Below are 24,529 nucleotides of genomic sequence, written 5' to 3' on the forward strand. Positions count from 1 at the left end.
TGACAGATATCCATGTGTGACCTTTTCCTCAAATTCATACAGTGAAACGTAATTTAAACACATAAATAATTTTAAAGTCAAAATTTAAATCAATTTCATTTGAGTCTTCCCTCCAACGTTATTATTTTCGACGTTGAAAACCCGTTAAATTGTGCCCTTATTACATCTTACGACTACGACACGGCACTTGATCGAAATAAAAATAACAGTTTCGTCTACAATAAAATATTTTAAAGCCTATTGGAAAAATGTGTACAAATTGTTCTTAATAATTGCAAAACGATTAATTTTTAACATCTAACAGCTGGAAGGAATGATTTGTAAAATAAAATCTGTGAACGTTATATTGAAAAAAGCCGTTCGCTACCTTATCAAATTTTGGGATATTAGTTCTAACGAGCCATTGTTATTATTCTTGGCGGCAATATTAAAAATTTCGATACGGGATTCGGTATCACCGACGCCATTTAATTGTGAGCATTTATTTCTTTGTAGTTACCTAATAAATATCGAATTATACTAACATTTTATAAGTATGAGGAGTAACCTTGGCTTTAATTATATAAATTAAAATTAATTCTTCTGTTACAAAAGGTCGAAATCAAAATTTCAAACTTATTTAAGTGTTAAAAAGCCTCACAACTACAAACTGTTTCACAATAGTGACGTGAAACAAGTCCCGAATCCACTTTACACTAATCGTTACGACACCGACCTCACGACATCCATTCACGTCAAAGCGCACCCATTACCCGTGATTAAATTTCACTCACTATCCGCCCTGGTGCCTTGCAATTTTCACCTGAAAAGCCTTAATTTTCCATAAGAAACGCGTGAAGGACTCCTCAAAGCCCTCAGCAATTTCGAACTTAATTCACCGGAAGCTTTTTTAGCTCGAACTTTGGAAAAGCGAGCGATATTCCGTGAAACGTCCCTCTGAAAAGCTTCCAATATGGCGGCAAGTGACGTTTGAGCTAGGAATGACTCTTTTAATTTATTTGATTTCTCTCTTAAAAATTGTTTCTTTATTTTTGTGTATTTGTATTTATAGTTAACTAACTTTTTAGCTAACGTATTTAGAAACATTTATTTATATAGGTACAATAATTATTTTCGGCAGTAATCCTTTTCATGTCTTACTTCTGGGAATGAGTCTGTCTACCACGAAAGAAGAACTGGAGCTTCACCACTTACCACGATGTTCTAATACTGATAAGGCGAGTAAGTTAATGCTATTAATCAAAGGACAAACCTTACAAAGATCTTTTAGAAGTAGTGTTGCTGATGATATTTAAAAATAATCGGTTACTCACCCAGCTTTCAGTTGAACTATTCTGGTCAAGTTATGCTTAACTAAGTAGATCGGTTATTTTTTGTGGGATCAACCATGAACTAAAACTGCCCTGAAAAATACCCTTAAAACCAGCAATTCCGTCGCCTTATCCCTTATTCTTAATGTCCCAACCAGCTCCACTAGCTCTATAATAACCTTTGCAGTTGAAGTTCTAAGGTAGAAATTCAATTGGTATTGATAAATCGGAGCAGTATCTTATTCATAATAAATTGGGTTTGTAGAAAAAAGAAAACATTATAAAAATGCAAATTTTCTGAATCCACTCGAGAGGTTACGCTGCCTTTAAGCCTCTCTTTATATTTACAGTATCGTTCCCTGAAAGTAAAAAATAATATACAAAATATCACAACCCTATTGTATTATATAACATGCAAATATTTTCTTAGCATAATAAAAATATTATAACTTCAATTTTGTAATAAAACGAAAATATTGTAATTATAAATAATATAAATATATATAAATAATAATACTAATGTATTATTACTATTACATAGATGGATAATATATTTATAATTACAATCTTTTATTATATTCCAAAACATCATATTTATATCCACAAATTCTTGAATATTTTTTATCACATTATTATTTATTCAATTAAATTGCATTATATTAATAATTAAAACCGTTTATTGTATAAAATTGCGATATACTAAAACAGTTATGCCGCTATTTATAACAATTGACACTACAAAATTAAAAAAAAACATTGACAGTACGCTAAACAACTTTACTTCTTAGCGCATCGTGCCATTTAATTATTTCTTCATCAACAAGCCTATAGAATTATAACTTCAACATTGCATAATATAATTATTTTCCAATGTAAAGATTTAATCAATATTATCTTTAAAAATCCGTTCTTACCAACTTACATACATACTTACTTACACACATCCATAAAGAACCGCATAGCACAGCACGGACAGGCAGACGCATAAACAGTCTTTGTGATGCAAATCCCTTAGCCGAAGCGCTTGGAAAGCAGCTCTTTCAACACACTTCGGAATATTTAGCAGATGTTTAGTTACTTGTCTGCTAAATGATAAGTAACGCGGTTTTAAATTTTGCATCTGTGTGTACATAAAATTAATATCTACTCGAAATATTGTATCAATGTTTTCCTTTATGCAATGTACCTCTAAACTTGTAATCACGAAGTATAACGAGGTATATTACTTAGAATGATTAATACAACTTATAAAAATAAATACTTATTCCCAAATTAAAATTGCAAGATAAATTGCTTATGAATATAAAAATTTGCATCACAACTCACGGATAAAGATATAAACACATTTTTGTGCAAATCACGAGTGGAGCGGACAGACAGATAAACAGCTTTTGTGATGCAAATCCCTCACTTCAGCCGAAGCGCGTTGCGGCGCTCTTTCAACATGCTTCGGAATTTAGCAGACGCTTAGTTGCTCGTAGCTGCTTGGGTTTTCAAGTGTGAAGCAAGTGCATCGGTATTTAAGTATACTCTTCAATTTATTAACACTTCATAACAAAAATTTAATATCTTTTTGATTAATTCCCACAAAACCTGTGTAATCTCATATGACCTGATGTAACTTATTTGTTGAATATGGACTGGAGATGTTATTTGTATAGAATTTGAAGTGTAAAACATCTATATAAATATACAAATAGAATGACAGGCATAGATCAATAATAAATGGCTTCAATTTATACACGATTATAGCATATTTCACAAGAACACGCATCTAAAATAAAATTCATTTTTTTCTTAACACATAAAAGTGGTAACACATACTACACAGAATGAAAAGTGAAAATCATAACTTATATTCATCCTTCCTTGTCCATAACCGTACTTGTAAGTTTGCAAAGGGTCAAGCAAGTGTCGCGGAAACTTAACTCATATTACATCAAAGTGTCGTAACAATCGAACAACATTTTGTTGTACACTCAAACTGGCATTATGCTAATTTTGATGTTTCGTGTTTATTTTCTCCTTTCAGCGCGGACCGCGGTAGTTGTAGAGGTTTAGAAAGTTTTCCTTTGTTATTTTATTTACTTTTTGCTTCGTGTTTTAGTTTCTGAGAAAGGTCTTATACAATATATTTCGTAAATACATTACAAACGGAACCTATTATAATTTGAATTCAATAATATCAAAATTATATTTCAATGTTTTTTTTTTAACTTTGTAGTATGTTATACTTTTAAATATTAATTTAAAAAAACTGAGGTTTCTCAATAATAATTTTTCATCATATATTTTTCCTTATTATGCAAGTATCCTCCGTTACATACGAGTGTAAATGTTGCATATTTAAACAACAGATATCGCTTAACATATACACAATTAAATTCAACCAAATTAATAGCCCCTCCATATTCAACATAATTAACAAGCAATCAGAAATGAAAACCATAAATAAACAAATCAGCATCAATTATTTAAATTATAATAGGTCGAACCATCAGATCCATTGAAGTTATATAATAGTTATTAAATTGGTCCCTGGGCTACGTTTAACGTAATTAAAAACTAATTGTAATACAAACATATCTCCGTACAAAGTTTATTAATTTTATCGAATTAATCAAGCCAGTTTGTACCATTTATTTGTAGTGTGTGGTAACAATGTGCCGCCATGAGACTATTTGTAATATTCAAAACATTATAATTTTGCAAAGTTTCTTTTGTATTAACAGATCCTTTCTAATCCATAGCAAGGGATATAGACTCTTCTGTAACATTATCTTCACAGTTTGCTTCATATTCGTCAGTAGCGCCATCATTTACGACGTCACTAGCATACCAACCATCAATATATATCAAATTATATTCCAATTCATAATTGGAATTGAAGCCGCGTACATTATGTGCATTTCGAGGATTCAAACAAAAGTGTTTGAAGCTATCAAGAGGTTAGACGAAAAATGCGTTGATTGCGACGAATACTTCTCATCAATGAGGTACAAAGTGAATAAAACCACTATTATGACTATTATGTCGATTTTATTCGATGTTATCGGTATGTACTCAGCTGGTCTATCGCCCACATCAATTCTGATGATGACGATGGCGTATTCCGCTCATGACTCTGAAATGGCGTTTTGTTCCTTGTTGATAAATGGATTTAACTTGAGATTGGCGTCGTTGGAAAATGTGGCTCCGAGCTACGGAGCAAGGGTATACAGACATGTGTTAGCTTCAGCCACTTATTTCAAAGAAGAATCCAGTATCAAGGTAAGTGTGTTTTCTTTTATTTTGTGTATCAACAATCACTTTATATTGAAGAACTATGTTATTTGTATAGTTGAGGCAAAAATAACACAGTGTTTTATTGTAAGCTTCATAAATTGGAGCGCCTATAACCTAAAGTAACTATACAAAGTAAATCGTAACTGATTTGATATCAGCTGTTGGATTTAAAATCAAAGCTATTTATTTATTTATATATTTATTGTAACAGTGACACAAAGATAAAGTACAACAGGGCAAACTTAATGCCTGATGGCCTTCCCTACCTTATACATTACAAGAATCTAATACATTATTGCAAGGCCTGTGGGCGATCTCAATATACTCAACCCGGTTATTACACGTATCTTACTTATGCATTAAAGTGTTATTTCAGCACTTATTTTAGGAGTCATAATCATATACAAAATTGGTGACAACAACATGTTTATTTGTTTTAATAAACTTGATACCTTGTCATATACCAATATTGTAGAATTATAGAAGATAAAATTTATTCGTTTTAAGACCTTCTTCTCATCTCATTCATCATTCATGTGAGATTTATGTGCTTTCATTTATCTTCCGCATTTCATATTATTTATTATTTTTTCAGATCTTACTGATGATTGGCATGACTTTATTCACCAGTATCGCCTACGCTGTAATCATTTTCTTAATCCCTGATGCAGTAAGTATATATTGATTTCAGTTGTAGATGATGATGTGTTCTTTGTGGTTCGACTACGGCGACACCTATTTCTACCTTATAACAGAACACAGCAGCGCCTAACTGCCTTACAGCAGGTAGGCGCTGCTGTATTCTGATTTAAATAGTGTGATAAGGGAGACATACTGTTCCTGAGCATTTCAGCTTAGTCATCAGGGGAAACGGCGCATCTGAGGATGACCTCAGGTGCGAATATAATTTTATTTGGGGTTAATTACAGATGTCCATTGTCCATGGACGGCAGTAGCCACATCCGTTAGACTGCATGCTCGTCTACTCCTATATTAAAAAAAAAACAGATGAAACATACTTTTTAAAATTAAGTAAATAAATGATTGTAATTATTTTCAGGGCTGGAACATAATTATATTTATGTTATGGCGTGAGGCCAGGTCTTTATATATGGTTTGGATGTTGTGTAATGCTGCTGCTAAGACAAAGAAAATTTGCGACCGTTTAGTATTACATCTAGCCAAGCGGCTGGTCTTTGATTTTCCTATATCAGGTTAGTCATTTGAATGCTAGTACACCGAGCTTCGCTCGGTGTCTCAGAAAAAGAAGGAACTCGAAAAAAGAGATAAAATAAAATAAACAATCGGCCCGAGATTTGAACAACCCGGGTTCCTGCGTTTTGAGGCGCCCGATTTCCCGGCCAAGCTATTTTATCTTCGTAAATGGTGGCGAAATTTTTCTAATAATCTGAAAATAAAACCTAGCAAGATCGATTTATCGTCCCCGAAACCCCCTGAATACAAAATTTTAAGAAAATGATTGGAGCCGTTTCCGAGATCGTTGATATTATATATACAAACAAGAATTGCTCGTTTAAAGGTTTTAGATAGATGGATAGATTAAGTTTAGTTTGTAATGTGATCTGCTTATCATCTAAGAACATCCTCTCCTCACGTAGACTACTAAACGAATATGTCTAAGATATGAATAGCAGCATTTTTCTATGAAATTATTCGTTGAATACCAACACGCGCAAAAGAATAATGGATGAGCCACCCATTGTATGGTTAGTTTATATTGAACTTATGAGACCGATAAATAAAATTATTGGTTGCATAATTGAAATAATTTTTCAAATACAACCAAATCTGAAATCAGAGTAGTTATAATTAATATTTTTGAACATTTATTGACATTTTATTGAAATAAACGGACTGGACCACATAGTCACATTTTCATTCAGAATTCAGTTTCAAAAATCTGACGAGCTTTTTTTCCTCAAAATATGTTCCCAGATGCCGTCGCTTAAAACTTTGTGAGTGGAAATATTTCGCATATTTTTCCTGAAAAAACGTTTAATTATGTAGCAGGAGAACAAACTGCTGCTTAATTAATTATAGAGGTCATTAATAACGATTGAGCTATTATTGGATCCTCATGTACTTTGCCTCTGGGCCAAACATATAATATATATTGAGGGTACTCCAAAGGATTACATACAATTCCGAAATATCGTTGTAGTAAGATGATAGTTGTATAACTATTTGATGTTTATAGTTTATGTAGAGAATGAAGAGTCAAGGGTTCATGAATAACTAAGCTAAGCTGAGTTAAAACGCATGTATCTATAATTTACTACAAATATCTCTAATTTACATACACCTACATAAGTCTCGTCTTGTTTTTTTATTCTTACAATTATATTTTTTGTGACAGAGGCTACAAACCTTTTGCAGTAAAAAAATATAAACTGCAAAATGTCTCTGTCTTCATGAATCTAGTAGGAAAACTACATCTTATCAATCGTGCTTTACCGCACACCGTATGGCGTATACCATTTAAATCAGGACACTGGCGATGACTCGTGGAGTAAAAATCAGTATGGAGACATCTTCCATGTAACCAAGACCGTGCTACACCATTTCATGTCATCAGACAGGTCGCTGGCCCAGCAGGTCACCCACCGCTGGTACACGAGCGCGAAGACCCACCGACCCCAATACGTGAACGTCACAACCTTCTCCATCAACCTGACTGTACCTCTGAAGATTCTGGACTATTCCTGCAACTACCTACTAATTATTCTGCAAGTACGTTAGCAACTGTGTGTGCTGCTGGTTCTCGGTTTAAAAGGTGTAACAAGGGGAACATACCTATTCGAGGCGTTCAGAATTAGTCCTCAATGGTAATCTTACCTGAGGTTGATTATAGATTCACATAAAAAGCCACTTGCTATCAGTTGGACTCGTTTGTTACTTCTGTATTTAAAAAAAAAAAAGGTGGTATAGAATCGAACCCAACACCATGTACATTACGACTACTCCAAGTAGAGTTCAAGAAACACATTACGAGCACAAAATAGCGTCAAACAACACAAAACGACAGAGCTTACAATATTTTTCTTTTAATTTCCGTTCCACGTCACTTTCGTCCCTTCCTTTGTATACTCATATTTTCATAGCTGACTCTGATTGACGTACAAAGAAGATTTTCTGGGGCGAAGTGGCTACCGGCATTATCCACTTTGTTATATATCTTGAATGTACATTTAAATGTTGTGTGGATAAAAGTACCAAATGAAAATGAAAGAACATGAAAATGAAAACATTAATAATATCTATGTATCATTTTCAGGTTTATGTGTTCTACAAACAAGGATAGCTTGATGAAGACAAAATCGGAGTTTGTTTATTTAATTGACAATAAATAAACATATGAACCGCGCTTGTTCAGGTTACCAATGATGATGCTCCGTTTTGGAACGAAACACGTGTTGGTGGTGGTATGTATGGTGGACATGGTGGTGTATATTTTTAATTTTTGCATGTGCACGCATCCTTTGAGGGATGGTACATACTGCATGGTTTAAAATATATACCATCCTACATATTTGTAGCGGATTGTTACGAAGTAGTTTTAATCTTAACTTAATAGTTTAAATGTTAGTTATTGTTCTGAGGTTTAAATAAATTTTCATTAAAATTATTCCTGACATATTCGAAATTAATTTAAATTATTGCTGATATTTTCGAATATTTGAACAACAGTCCTCAATAAGATATCATATTGGTATTGTTAATTAACATTGTTTGTATACATAATAATTATTTTATAAACGTTGTGTTGACATTTCTTTGAAGAAGATAAAGCAATGATACGAGTGATCTCGCAGAATAACTTAATATTATGCTCCACTCCAAACTTTAATTTAAGTTTTTTTTATAACATAAGATTACTAAATGAACCTGCAATCCTCGTGATGGCTACGGCTACCCGTTGATATTTATGTTAAAGCCATAGATAAGTATAGATATCTCACCGCCTTGTAATTGAAGAAGCCCTTAAATGGCTTAAACAGCTTACAATGTGTCAGCTGTTTAATGGCTGTCATGGTGGAATTTATGCGGAACAATGCCGACATGTGCAGTTAAGTGGCGCAAAAACACGAAATCGAAGAAAAAGAAGAGAAATATCGTTTCATTCCTAAATGATCTAAAAACCTAATTTGTTTTTAATATTTTTCAAACACGAAAATATATGACAGTGACAATTTTAATTGTCAAAACTGGTTACATTTTCTTGTTAGGAGTGAGTAATCTTTACTAATCTATGGTTTAAGCCTAGATTATTTAAGTTTCCTATCGGAGGTCCGCTGCAGAAGCGTTGCGACACCCGAGGACTAAGTTGGAACGATTCTCAATGTCTCAACTACAAGACAAAATCCACACCAGATAGTAGAATTCCTGTTCATACATTGTTCGGAATAAGGCCAATAGACTTATCCTTTTAAAATTTCTAAGAACCCATGTGGATAACATGGGCTAACAACTTAAAAAAACACACTTAAAAACCACTGATATTTTTACACCATTCTTTGACCTGTTATTTATAGATCCACGGGGACATTTCTATTTTCTCCGCAATAATAAATGAATTATATGGACACGACACGTGACGTCACGTCGCGCATCCATTTGTCATTGAAACTGACTTTACAAATATGAAAATTGAAATATATTCCAATAAAATTTATGCGCACCCTTTGTTGTGGGTACTTCCTTTGTTTGGCTCCAGTTAGATTTAGTATTCCTTGGCTATTAGGCCAGCATTGTAGACTATACTGGATTAAATGGAGCATTCGTGCCTCGCAATAAGAATAACAATAAATATAGTTCAAAAAACTAAAAAACACGCTTTTCAATTAATCAATTAAGGAACAGTAAATTGTATAGGTGTGGAAAAAGTATGAGGTGCTTTTCGAAAATTGATAAGTTGAGCACTCCACGCTTTTTTCACAATTATACAATTTACTGTTCCTTAATTGATTCCTAGATTGAAAATTATTTTCTACTTTTTAGTTGATTTTATCATAAAAGCGTATTTTAGTTTTTTGAACTACCTATATTTATTTTATTAATTTTTAGTATTTGTTGTTATAGCGATCATGATTATGCATCGTCTCTAAAGAAATCAAGTGTCTATCTATTACGGTTTAAGAGATGAAGCCCTGTGACTCACGAACAGACAGCGGAGGGTTTCGTTTTATACTTTGAGTACGGAATCCTAAAAATATGTTTCAGTACATTTGAGTTATAGGGAATAACATTATTATTTTTCAAAACTAAAAATCAATCTAGTAACTTTGCCTGAACTCTCCCTAAGGCGCTTTCTCTTGCCTCGAAAATCGTTAATTCTGACGATGTTGATAAGGACAATGGTACAAAATTATTAAAATCGTGTATTGTCATAGGTTTTTGATAATTTTTCAATTTTTTAAATTAAACTGGACGTTTAAAGTTGATAGAAATCGGGATCAAAGATTCCGTTACTGTTACGTACATACATACATTCATACATACAACCCAAGCTAATAAAAGCGTGTTAAAAAAATAAAAAGGCTATACGTCGTGATTATTTACGTCAGCTTGCTTTTAGGATAAAAATAATGGCATGTCATATTGCAGCGTCCACCATATTGGATTTCGTATAACGTAACAAATTTAATCATGCACATACAATGCAAACCAAACGTGTGGCAAAATGTCAGCTGAATCAGATATCGAGAAGTGGGTTAAATTTAACTTGCAAAATTTTACTCTCACAAACATACGAACTTACAAAGCGAGTAAAATAAAATATAGGTGGTAGAACCAATGTGGCTCCACCGGCATAATATCATCGTCATGTGTAATTTTAGCGTAAAGCAGTTCTTATGTTTTGGTGAAAGGGTGTGGACGCCGGCTGACTTACATATGAGGTAACCATCTTTATCCTCAGGAGTGGTAGTGCATTTGTGATCGGCTTCAGAGATGACCTCTATACTATATAGAGTTGGTTACAGTTTTCCATTGGTCATATTAACTTACAATTTATGCTAGTTTAATTATGTATTTCACTGCAAATCAAAAACGCAAATCATACTACTCATAATAATATTTTACTTAATTTCATTCGTATCAACATTGTGACCAACCCAACAGATTAATATTCTTTTCACGCCTGCATTTTTGTAAAAAGTGCTCTCTTTATAAAGCGCCTCGAATTGCATTAAAATCTCATACACTATATTATTTCAGCGCGTCCCGTGACGTGACGTCACGTCGTGCGACCATTTGTCACCCGACTGTTGGTGACATTAAGTCGAATTTATTTAAGCAGGTTTATTTGCAAAATGTTGTATGTGCCTTACTGTCTTAATACTTGAATGTGGTAAGAAGGACTCACTTTTTCGAGCCGTTTCAACTTATTCCTTAGGAGGAGGAACGCATTTGTGGCTGACTAAATTTTATCTGAGGTTGATTACAGATGTCCATGAGCGACAGTACTCGGTTCGAATAATTGTTTATTTTTAAAGTGATTCTATTTTTTGAAGCAACTTATCTTATTTCTCAGAAGTGATAACACATATGTTCTCGTAATCAAGTAATACTACTGTTCTATATAGATTTGGTAGCACATGTGTTATAAGCCACTTAATAGCAGGGAGACTTTTTTATAATATAGTAGTAGCAGAGAAGCATGCAGTCCACCTGATGGTAAGTGGCTACGGATGCGCCGCTACCCCTGAGGACTAAGCTGGAACGCCTCCGAAAAGTCTGTCTCCCTTACCACACCCTTCAAAACAGAACACAGCACCGCGTAACACTGCTGTTATTAGGTAGAAATAGGTGTGGCGGTGGTACCGCCGGAGTCGAACCACAAAGGGTTCTACCACCTTCAAAAGACAAAGCAGGGAGACTACTAAATTCATTTGCTTCAGTTCATTCAGTTATACAGAAAAATAGGTAACCAACCTGAACATTCTTATTCAAAGGTGTCCACAAATCTAGTGACCGCATAACACCGGATGCACTGCATTTGCATTTCACTAAATATTACTTCATCTAAAATGTGAATTTGAAAAATTCCACTCTCAGTCTCATATTAAAAAGATCTTTTATAAAGTAGCTACATGTTTTTCGAAATACAATGTTTTTAAAATCCTCTCACATTTTCATATTTCAACGAAGTTTTAATACAGATGTCTGGTGTCTGCATGTTTTAAACACAATGTAGCTGGAACATTATTTTACTCGCTACTAAAAGTTAAGTAATGTAGCTACCGAGATAATATATACCTAATTATTTCATGCAGGTAATTTAAAAATGTTTGTTCAGAATTGGTGGGGGTTAATTATGTTCATGGGCGGCAGTGATCATTTAAAATTGAATTGACGGCTTGTTGCATGCTATGCATAGATGTATTACCCATGCCATGCGTGTACAAAGAAGACATTACATGTCATTGAATAAATTGATGTCCTTGTACACAATTGTAATCTTATTACATCAGATAATAAATTGATTTTTAGGGTTCCGTACCCAAAGGGTACAAACGGAACCCTTTTACTAAAACTTCGTTGTCTGCCCGTCTGTCCGTCTGTCACAGGGCTATATCTCCGGTAAAACATATTTTAATTTTATTATCCGTTATTTACGTACCATTCATCATCACCCCAACGCCATCTATTATTGTATCACATTACTAAGTTTTGTTGAAAATAATAAAAATAAGTAAAAAAAAATAGCTAGACTGAAATAGAGAATAATGTATGTGGTGCGGAAGCCTCTGGAAGGAAGGAATGTTTTTTTACTACATGAAATCTCTGTCGTGGAAATGAACATTAGGTAGGGACCACTCCCTTTCTTCTTGTAGTTGTAATAAGTATCGAATAGGATTAAAAGTCTTACCTATGATCGTATATGCTTTATGTGTACAGAGGACTTAGCTTACAGATACCCACTAAACAGGAACACAGTGTCTCTACACAACAAAAAAATATCTATAAATCGTGGCTTCACGTCAAATATTTTACCCACCTTTAAAATAATTAAGAGTGACTCACCTTAATAGGAAACTGAATCAATAAATCCAATAGCCTATAGTTATGTAACCTCTATTGAAAACCTCAAAGCGATTATGAGTGACGTTGAAACGCGTCGACACCGCCACCCCTTTGACGTTAATTGGTGACGTCGTGGCTATTTCCCCTTCGGAATGACAACGCTGTCTGGCACGGGATTGATTTTTAATGCATAGTAATTAGAAACGGTAAGGAATCGACGGAAACCAGTAATATGCCAGTGGCTTGTAATTCGGCCTTTCACGTTATGATAGAGAGGTCTCTGCGTTAATTGCAATTCGTTTTTTAACTCTTCTTCTAACAGGAAAAGCTTTAGAGTGTACGCCATCATGCTGATTTGATACAGATTAATTAATCAATTGCTATAACAATAAAGAAAATGTTCCAAAAGATTTATGAAATCTTATAAAGCCGCTGGCTTTATGAAGCGGTCCACCAAAAGTGTCTGGCAAGTTGCGTCTCAGGTTCAACTTCAGGAAAAATAGACATTTAGATTTCTCTAGATGTGACTCAAGATGCTAGTGGATTTCAAAGAAATGCCAAATCTTCATGTTCATGAGACATGATTGAAAAGACTGAAGTATATCATGTACTAATTTATATTACCTTAGATTACATACACTTAACATTTTTGGTTACAATAAGAAGACTTTTACTGTGGCGTGTTACGCCCGCACACGCTCTACAAATGCGTCTGCGTGTAAATATGGGATGCAAGAGGAACGCGTGCGTTACAACGTTATATCGTTATAACATGTCATATAATACAACCCTTCACTGCGCGATGTCGCACGGAAATGACACTGCAGACGACGCCCGAGGTGACCGACAACTGGATATTAAACCGTGATTGCTGGAACTCATCTAAATATATGGATAAGACCGTTGGGCAATGTCTCAAATTATGTATATTGTGTTAACTTACATACTTTGTGAATTCATTAAAACGTTCTTCAAACATGCGTCTGCATATAAATATGGAATGCAAGAGGCACGCGTGCGTCCCATGCGTGTGCCAGCGTTAACACGCGCGATGGGAAAAGCGACCTAACATGTCATATTAACACAACCCTTCATTGCGCGATGTTGCACGGTAATGACACCGCAGACGACGCCCGAGGTGACCGACAACTGGATATTAAACCGTGATTGCTGTCGGAGCTCATATACACATGTGGATAAGACAGTTGAATTATTAGTACTTATTTAAGTATGAAATTTATATTTTAACAACGTCTTAAATTATATTGTATTTACTTGCATACACTGTGAAATCGTTTAAACGTTTGTTAAAAAGTTTGAAAATTATGTTAGAAGTTTATGCAATATGCCACACTTGTATTTTAACTTCTGCAAGTTGAGGCCTTATGAGGGCTTCGAAAACTTCCAACTCGATTCGAATATTGCCTTAAACCCTATAAAATACTTGTATCTGTTAGTTATTCTTTATAGGTTGAAAAACATATTTCGTGCTGCTTCGTTCTTGTTTGGAGAGCATGGTGAAGAAGACACTCAAACCAAGTGTTTCAACTTATTTCTCAAAGGTGTGTACGACTTCGGTTAGAAACCTAATCCTATTTGGTGTTAATCAGAAATATTTAGAAATGTCAGTTACCTCTTACCACCAAATAGGCTGCGTGATCTTTTGCTACTCATATAAAAAGACGTGTTTACTACTTCACCTAGGAGATTTTTCAATTAGATCCATAACAATCTAACCGCAGACCATTAAATATATTTTTGCATTTTATAAGTGAGCGTAATGGCCTCCTTTGTTCAAACCCCACTCTAGCAATTTAATTGAGGGACTAAATTAAATACTGACTTTAAACACCTTTTTGAAAGCAATAGCTTTAATCTTTTACACCCTTACGAACTCATCAAAGCGTAATTCCTTTAGATTTAAATGTCAGGGTGAGGTAACCTTGGCTATTGAAGTCAGAGATTGAGCCTTTAACGTAAGGTTAAATGTTGTAAAGTTTACTTATTAAGTTAACTGTATAGCAGTTATTCTAAATGCGCGTTTTAATAATAATAAAATAATTGTGTAGTGTTTGCTAGTACAAGTATTTCATTTTTTTAACACGCTTTTACTAGCTTGGGTTGTATGTATGTATGTATGTAACAGAGTAACGGAACTGTGGAAAAAGTGTGGGGCGCTTTTCGAACCTGATAAATGGAGCACCCCACGCGTTTTCCACTATTTGCTGTTCCTTAATTGATTCTTAGATTGAAAATTATTTTCTACTTTTTAGTTGATTTTATCATAAAAGCGTGTTTTTAAGTTTTTTGAACTATATTTATTTATAATATTGTAGTAACAGTCGAATACTCGAAGTCCAAGTAACCTTTGCTTCCCATGGACATCTAAGTAACGCCATGTAAAATAGGGGTTCTACTTGTACCTAAAGCCATGACAGTGTTGACACTCCTAAGGACTAAGATAAGGTCGCCTATGTGAAAGGCAGCTGACATACACATTCTTTCATCGATTTTTTTTTCATTGATTATAGCAGACGAGCATGCAGTCCATCCGATGGTAAGTGGCTACCGCCACCCATGGACATATGCAATCAAACCCAGATAGGATTAGATATTCCTACCTGAGGTCAGCCACGGATGCACCGCTACCCTTGAGGACTAAGCTGGAACGCCTCGGAAAAGTATGTCTCCCTTACCACACCCTTCAAAACGGAACACATCAGCGCCTAACACTGCTGTTATTAGGCAGAAATAGGTGTTGCGGTGGTGCCGCCGGAGTCGAACCACAAAGGGTTCTACCACCTTCAAAAAAGAAGGAACACAGTAAAAGAAAGAACATCATGAAAACAAAGCCACACGTAAATTCAATAATTTATTCAATTCACAATCATCTTTATCACTAAACTCGTAGAACAGTCAGTCGATTTTGCCTAAAATTAACGTCTTATTTTCAACAACCAACAATTTTCACATTTATTACAAAACTGGCAGTTACAATACTATACTTATTTAATGTGACTTTCAAAAGTATTCAAGCCAAGATTTCTGTTTTGATAAGTAATATAATAAGTGTAAATGTAGAACTATACAGCAACAGAGCGAGATAGTGCACATAAACTTACATGATACGGACATGGAGGATTTTTCTTCAGATCAGAACGTAAAAACTCATGGTAAGGGTACTCTGATCTGAAGAAAAATCCTCCATGTCATAAGTCACTTAGATCACGTGATAGTGTTCAATATTGTATGGTCTGTACCCTGATTAAATATAATAAAACTAAAGGAAACAGCGGAACTTAACCTGTTTAGTTAACATAGCTTATTCGTGTAGTGTCATGCAATAATGCTGGTTATGTACCTGATATGTCACAATAAATATGGTAAACAAGTAGGTCTCCAGGCCCTTAGTTTAACAGCCATCCTCCTGAAAGTAAATCCTTACCCTCTAAGTCTTATTTACACATGAAGGACACAGGTGAAACATTGAAAAAAATTAGAGAAAGAAGATGGCATTATGAAATACAATGCCATCTAGTAACGAACAATACGAACGAACAAAGGAATTAAGATTGAAATTAAATATTTTGCTTGTCTTGTGTTAAATTAAAAGTCACTTATTACATACACTTTATACTATTTATATAATTTTATTCTAAATAATTGACAGCATTCCTATGAATACCTGCAACTATTTGTATTAAAAAATCCTAACTATAATATAGTTTCAAATTTTAATCATATTCATTATATACATGGTTATATGGAAGTGCATTCCTATAATATTGGTCTTTAAATAAATAACACTTTGAATATTTTTGACAAACAGTTAAAACAATATAAACATTTTTCAGCCAAAAGTGTGTATAAACGTCGATTTTCACATTTCACAATCTTATTTTCATATTTATTTATAATTTATCTAACTAGCTAAAATATTTTACTATATAATAATATACAGAGAGGTGCTAAATCATTAGCATAATTTTAAGAGCAGTTTCGCAAATATTTATTCAAAATAACAGCTAAACGTATAGATGAATACCCGAGTTACGATTCAGACACCCTGGTTACTGCCACTGTTATCAGTAAGCTGCCAGATATGTACTAGATAAATATATAACCTCTTAGCAATATAATTCTAATGATAATTTGCCACTATTCATCTCATTATATCTGCAGTTGCTACTGCGGTTTACTTGCAATTCGCCAATACCACAAATTAATGAGCACTTCACTTCATTTTATTCAAATTATTGTAATTTTTCCATTGCTGGGCACGCATTTTCTCTTAATGTAAACAGGGTTAAGGCCATAGTCCACCTCGCTGATCAAGTGCGGGTTAAACACCTTACAGACCCAGGACTTCACAATTGAGAGACTGAATTACACCAGGTATCTTTAAAATTAATTATCCGTTGTCATCTGCTAAGCCCCATCTAAGATTTCAGCTGTTGTTTTTCGTGTGAGGTCTGAATTTGTTCGTCTTATACGAGTAGACATGTTTGTTTCTTACCATATCCTTACCATAACAACAACATTACCACTGTTGTTATAAAATAGAAGTTGGTGTAATGGCGGTGTCTCGAACTACGAAGGGTTCTAAATATAATATTGACATATAAATATTGTTACAGTTGAGTTTGTGGCCATAACATTACCTATCCACATGAAATTAAGTCAATATTAGTATTATTCCTACGAAGTATTCGGGAATTAATTAAGTCTGTAATCTGGTTTTCAAATATACAAAATATGTAAATTATGACCGACTTGCCGCAGTAGATGTTGTGAAATCTTAGCCTTACTAATAAGAGCTTGAAATAATATAAACTATTATTAACAGCTACAAGTTTGTACTTAAACCCATTGCTAACGAAAAAAATGTATTCATACGCATATTGCAAATGAATCCAGACCTTGTACAATGTATAATCGTGTCATTAATTTCAAATCTTTAGTTATCTCATGCTCATATTATCATTTTTAAATCGTTTCAAGTTTTTTATTTCGCACATGACCAGCGTGGTCCTGCGTGATGGACTATGGCTCGTTCTAAAAGGATATGCATGTCCGGATATGAAACAGGATTAAGCTTAAGCTTATAACATCAATGCAAATCATTTATAACATCTATGCAAAAGACAACAAAAATGTTATATTAAACTAGAATTTGGTGACGCTATCCATGCCGCTTGATTTTTGCAGCCATTTCGTATAGAGCGAAATTATTTAAATTTTATTATTTTCTCTATAATTTTTTTCTCGACTTTCAGAGTTAAAAGCTAATCAAATCCACATCCCTCTGAGTTTTATTCATTATTTTTTAGTCTCACTAACTTTATACACTTTAAAAATGTGTAACATATTTTAATATGATATATACTTAGTAACATTATATATTTGCGCGAAAATAGCAACATATTACATTCAAACACAAATTTTAACAATTTGATATCGTTTTTTTTTTATTTTTGAAATAAATTTTAAAGCTCTTAAACCTTTTCAAATTAGGATTTTACACTTAGTGCATATTATATAACCTTATAATTTGGTAAGTTTTTGTCAACTGTTTAAATTGAAGATTTTTAGAATAAAAAAACGTAGATACGACCATTGACGTACCAAGTCTTCGGGTCTAAAAAAAGGTTGGAAATATGACCGAATTTAAAGCCAAAAACAAAAAAAAAAGGTGGCCGGTCCAGCTATGCAATGTCTATGAATAATTCCGTTTCGTGAAATAAAAGTATGCCAAAATTACACTAAGTATAGAAACAAAAACATGAAATAAAATTATATTTTGATGAAATAATATTTTCTTCGCGAATTATTTTTCATAAATTTAGTGTTCGACCCAAAGTAAACTTAGTAAATCAATGGATAGAACTTATTTAATATGTGCAAGTGAATTTATTAACTAATTTGTATGTAAGGATATGATGTTGATAATGTAGCTAAATTTAAACAAACTTATATGCAACTCTCGCGTACTTTCCTAGTGGCGGTAACTATTTCTAGTCTCGGCCGCGCCGCCGCGATGTCAGCGCTTCTTGCTGTGACTCCTCTGTTTATTAACATATTCTGTGGGGAAATATCACATTAATGTATTTTATAATATGATTCGTATATCTAAACGGATTGTTTAGATCGAAACAGATCTATAATGTTAAGTAACTTCAAATGCTATCGGAATTTGAATGAGTGGCTTAACTATGAACTTTGAAACTGTGGCTAAACTATTATGTACGTTTTTATGCTTAAGAGAATACGATAATCTACTTGTCCAGGTTTCTAGTGTGCGTAAAACTCCTCATTATATAAGTTAGGATTAGCTTAGTATTAAGTTAGTTACAATAAAGCCTTCATCCTATCAACACGCCTTTAACTAAGAACCTGCCTGCGACATCACTACATGGCGACCCTGCCATGCCGGGGCGCGTGTGCATCACGTTGCATGCGCACCGGGTGGCGTTCCAGAAGAAATAAATGAAGACAAAATAACAAGAAGAAATCAATTTCAAAGATAAGTAGAAGTAAAATACAGAAGAAAGTTAAAAGAGAATACAGGACACAAAAAAAAATGGATTAGACAGGAACTCAATACTAATAACTACCGAAGATTAAAATATATAGAATATATTAAAATATAGACAGACAAAGAAAATGAAGAGACAAAATGTAACCAACACAAGAAGACGAAGATGAAGACGACAAGAACATCTTAATGACCAAATGACTTTCAACTACAAAACATGAAATGTTTAGTACATAAGAAATTATATATACTTACAGTGCATGGCAGCGAATGGTCACTATAAATATTCAAGTGATCGCTTTCTGGCGTCAAAGGAGATTTTGTGTAGTCTTGCATTGGTTTCTTCTCTAAAACAATACATAAATATAGAAACAACAGCAAAATTTAGATTCAATCAAATCTGTACTAAGTATAACGACACTGGAATTGTGAAAAACTTCCGATAAGTATTTGAAACTTAGTTTACTTAATACAGTTACCATAGTGCACCGCTATAATATCAGGGTCCGTGTCTTCTATTTCTTCGCAGTCCACCTTCAGCTCGTACTGGCTGCTGTAGTCCACCTTCGGGGACGCTGCGTACGTGTTCACGTTGTCACGCTTTGGGAATGAGTCTACGCTATCTTCGGAGTACAGCGCATTCCTAGTTGGAAAAAGAAATAGAAATTCCTTACTATCAAAATGTTTATCTGATCTAAAGCTGCGAGTATTTTTTATATAATATAAGAGAAGCAGACGAGCATGCAGTCCACCTGATGGTAAGTGGCTACTGCCGCCCATCGACATCTGTAATCAACCCCAGATAGGATTAGATATTCCTACCTGGGGTCGGCCATTGATGTGCCGTTACTCCTGAGGACTAAGTTGGAACGCCTCGGAAAAGTATGTCTCCCTTATCACACCCTTAAAACCAGAACACAGCAGCAGAAAGAAGTAAGCCCGTTCATATACATATGTTGCTACACTTGATGACTAACTTGGAACACCTCATTCCTACAACCCATGGGCCCATGAAATACTCCAAGTAGAACATATTAGCACTTACAATTGGCAAATACTCGAGTTGCTACAAACTATGAAGATTCTAACACTTTTATCTTCGCCTATCTGATCGTATGTAGTGTATTTCACTATATTAAACGCAGACCTGTATTTGTATTGTAAAAGGTCTGTAATATTAGAATTACAGTACAGTAGTTTGTTACAGTTATCCATTAGCAGCTGTCACCACTTAATATCAGAACATATTCGCTACTCTTATATACCAAAAAGCCCATCCACAACACGTGTTTTGTAATTTTTTTTTTTTATAATATAAGAGTAGCAGACGAGCATGCAGTCCACCTGATGGTAAGTGGCTACTGCCGCCCATGGACATCTGTAATCAACACCAGATAGGATTAGATATTCCTACCTCAGGTCGGCCACAGATGCGCCGCTACCCCTGAGGACTAAGCTGGAACGCCTCGGAAAAGTCTGTCTCCCTTACCACACCCTTCAAACTGGAACACAGCAGCGCTTAACACTGCTGTTATTAGGTAGAAATAGGTGTGGCGGTGGTGCCGCCGGAGTCGAACCACAAAGGGTTCTACCACCTTTTAAATGAATCGATATTCTATTTTACGCAATGCATATTGACATATTGTATTAACTCCGACTGACTTGTTTCTATTTACAGTGAAATGCACCATCAATTTGGGAGCATTTGTTGAATTCCGATACCGAATCAATTATTTGCTCCAATTTGAAATATAATTTACGGTTCACATTTCGCTTTCACGATAAAACGATTGCTTTTAGATTGCCAATAAATCTAAACTAATATTATAAAGCATTCTCTAAAATATTTATTGGTTAAATTAGGATAAAATACGTTTTTATTAACAGAAAGTTAATGTCACCAAAATATTTGTTTTACATAATCAAACTGGAAAAATACAGATGCAATAAACATGTATTTTACACGGATTGAATTATATCCATTTTTACTGGTTCTCTTTGAAATATAATTATTTCGTTATAATTTGTGATGTATAATCTATAACAATGCTAATTTTGAAAGGTACCAGGGTCCTACCACTCACTGGACTACTACTCATTTTAAGGGTAAAGCAGTTCTTGCGTTTTGGTTAAAGTTCCTGGACGACTACTGAGGACTAATGTAGGGATCATTACAGACGTGGCAATGTATCTATGATCGGTTTAAACCAGAACTCCGTTTCTATATGAAGGTGGTCATAGATGTCCAATACATATTACAAGAACAAAATAACGGATAAATTTATTTTATTTTGAAATTAGTTTCTCTTACATAAATTAGAGCACAAATTATGTTGAAATGTAATTATAAAGTGGAAAACTTTGTTTGTTTGTTTGGTTCTAATGAATAGGCTCAAAAACTACTGGACCAATTTTAAAAATTATTTCACCATTCGGAAGCTACATTATCCACAAGTATAAAAATAATATAAAATATAGCCTACGTTACTCGTGGATAATGTAGCTTTCGAATGGTGAAAGATTATTTAAAATCGGTCCAGTAGTTTTTGAGCCTATTCATTACAATCAAACAAACAAACAATGTTTTCCACTTTATAATATTAGTATAAATATATCTCATAAATGGATTTTGAAGCGGTACAAAGTTTGTCAGCTAGTAGTTAATATTTAGGTAGATGATATATTAATTAATGTAGTTTTGGGAATGTACATTTTGTTAATATTAAATATAAACATATGTATGTACGATTAATTCAATTAAAAAAACATTATTAATTATTACAAGCCTTTATTTAACTTGCTTTGTTAGTTCGTACGTATGTGAGGATCAAATATTGCAACAGTATTTGAAACCAGTTAATGCCAAATTAAACTGAAATCTTAATATGAACGAGAATTTCCATTGGTACACGCTTGGTATGAATGACAACGCATCATCATCATCATCAACCCATTATTGTTCCACTGCTGGGCACGGGTCTCCTCTCAGAATGAGAAGGATTAGGCCATAGTCGACCGCGCTGGCCAAATGCGTATTAGTAGACTTCACACACCTTTGAGATTTTTTTTATAAAATCTCTCAGGTATGCAGGTTTCCTCACGATGTTTTCCTTCATCGTATAGCATGTGATAATTAATTTCTAATACGCACATAACTTTGAAAAGTCAGAGGTGCCTGCCTGGGATTTGAACCTCGGACCCCTCGATCGAGAGGTCGAGTTTCTTAACCACTAGGCTATCTCTGCTAAGAAATGATTGACAAAGCAATATAAGATTAGTGACGTCTTTCTACATCCAAAATGGCGGATGCCCCCTTATCGAGGACCTAGGATATTTTATGCACCCCAATGTAGCCAATATCAGCTGAAAGGGTTTTCTAAGAAGAATACAAAAACAATGCTGTTACTAAGAACGGTTAAATAGGTTTTAAATATTTTATTTATGTATCCATTTGTGTTAATGAACCGCATGCCTTTCTTTTCTTATCGAGGGGGAAACCTTCAAAAGGTACCCGACGACGTGGGAGCGACGCCGGGTTATGTGGGATTTTTACCGCAATAAAACCCCCCCGGTGACCGTCCTCAACGCTTGTTGAAGAACTGCGGGATCTCTGATTAGCGAACCGTATACCTAATGATTGTTTTTTCCGGGCAACCTTGTAATTTCTAATAGATGTCGTCACGTGTATTGTTGTTATATCACATATTGAAGTTTCCCCGCTTACACAAACTCCAAACTAAAGATAAATCGGAGCACGGTCGCTCCCCAGGCGCAATTGGCTTTTGCAGTAAATAAAAGACAAGGGAAACTATTTGTGAGGCAGTTGCGTTGTAAGCTAGCGTCTACACCAGGCGCTGCTCGTGTACATCAGTTTATCGCAAAAATATTATCAAAACAAAAAAAAGCTTTAAAAATATCATGTTTTCCTGAAAATCTCATTAAAAGTGTAAAAAAACATTACGGATTTTAACGGTTTGAAATTTTTCAAACATCAAATTAAGATTAAGAATTCCTAAGCAAGATTTTTGAAATAATCAGACACTAAATTTGATTTATTTAAGTATTGTATTTTCTACCTCTGATTTTTCAAGCATATATGCGCATTAGAAATTAACTATACCTTTCTTTAACTGTGAAGGATCCTCGTGAGGAAATTTACATTCCTGAGAGATCTTTAAAAAATGTTCTTAAAGGTACGTGAAGTCTACTAATACGCAGTTGACCAGCGCGGTAGACCGGTATGGCCTTACCCTTTTGTCTGAGAAGAAACTCTTACCCAGAAGTGTGAAGGTTGTGCGAAGATGCAGCAACTTCGACACACAATAACAGATGGCGGCTCTTGTACTGTTGATTCATCCCATTTAAATTTTCTACACATCTAGCTACAGAAAAACTAAAAAGAAATTGTGACCCAGCCGTTCCCTAGACACAATTGGTTTTAGCAGTAAATAAAAAGGATAAAAACTAGCTATTTGTTCGGGAGCTAAATTGAAAATCACAGCAATACTCCCTCAGCAGAGCATTCTTTTGTGACGCTAAATTGATGTTGAACTTAAACAAACTGACCGCACAATTGTTTGTGTAATTTATTTATTTATACGTACAACTGCGCTGTTTGTGTTTAAATAATATAAATTAATTTGAACTGTTTGTTTGTTATTGCAAAGTTTGGATTTGCACTGTGATCTATGTTCACAAGAAAGGCAACAACTAAAGACTTAGTATATAAAAAAAACCTGACTGCTTTAAATATAGCCTATGTCACTTCCACAACTTAAACGAATCCGAGAATACATCGTATGTTAAATTCTGTCAATCCGTTTGGGTTGTAGGAGATGTTAAAGAACGAGATATACATACGCTCGAAAATCTTTACAGACAGTTGCAGTCGGATAAATGTGCTATTTTCATATAGACGGAATCATTGATAGACATAGGATTCATTAATAGATATAGGAATTAAAATTCGTCACGAGGCTACATACCATATCAATTAGAACCTTAAAGGACGATGTATTACCAAAATGGTAGGGTAGCGTGCGTGGTATTGGAACCTCGGACCCCTCGATCATGAGGCCCTAGGCTGTCATTGCCGATTATCTATAAATTTCAATTTTAATAATTTGGCTAGGTAGCGACGTCGACATTTCTGCCCAGTGAGGTACAGCTCATAAAGCAAATATAGTAACCAAATTTAGGTTGAACAAACTATAATTAATTAATTACACAAATTAGCATCAATATTAGGGTAATAGTTATTGTATGTAATTAGCAGATAATAATTTGGATTTAGTTTCAAATTAGAATTAATCTAATAACGTTAATTTGTACTTTAAGCCAACTAATTAATAAC

At 34.2% G+C, this 24,529-nt stretch overlaps 1 protein-coding gene across 1 annotated transcript in view; it reads right to left on the minus strand.

Moving 5' to 3' along the window:
* Nucleotides 1–16,222: 16,222 nt before the first annotated feature.
* The window catches only part of LOC140742995 (neural cell adhesion molecule 1-A), an 84,907-nt gene continuing 76,600 nt past the window's right edge, over nucleotides 16,223–24,529 (minus strand). Inside the window, exons 15-17 of the mRNA XM_073074119.1 lie at nucleotides 19,656–19,819; nucleotides 19,432–19,523; nucleotides 16,223–18,722 (exon numbers count right to left, since the gene is read on the minus strand). Coding sequence (XP_072930220.1) covers nucleotides 18,612–18,722; nucleotides 19,432–19,523; nucleotides 19,656–19,819 — 367 coding nt within the window. The 3' untranslated portion in view covers nucleotides 16,223–18,611. The remainder of the gene's footprint in view (nucleotides 18,723–19,431; nucleotides 19,524–19,655; nucleotides 19,820–24,529) is intronic.

Source organism: Epargyreus clarus, unplaced genomic scaffold (genome assembly GCF_041222505.1).
Source record: "Epargyreus clarus isolate Ecla_fem2 unplaced genomic scaffold, WU_Ecla_fem_2.2 ptg000006l, whole genome shotgun sequence".
NCBI classification, from domain to species: Eukaryota; Metazoa; Arthropoda; class Insecta; order Lepidoptera; family Hesperiidae; genus Epargyreus; species Epargyreus clarus.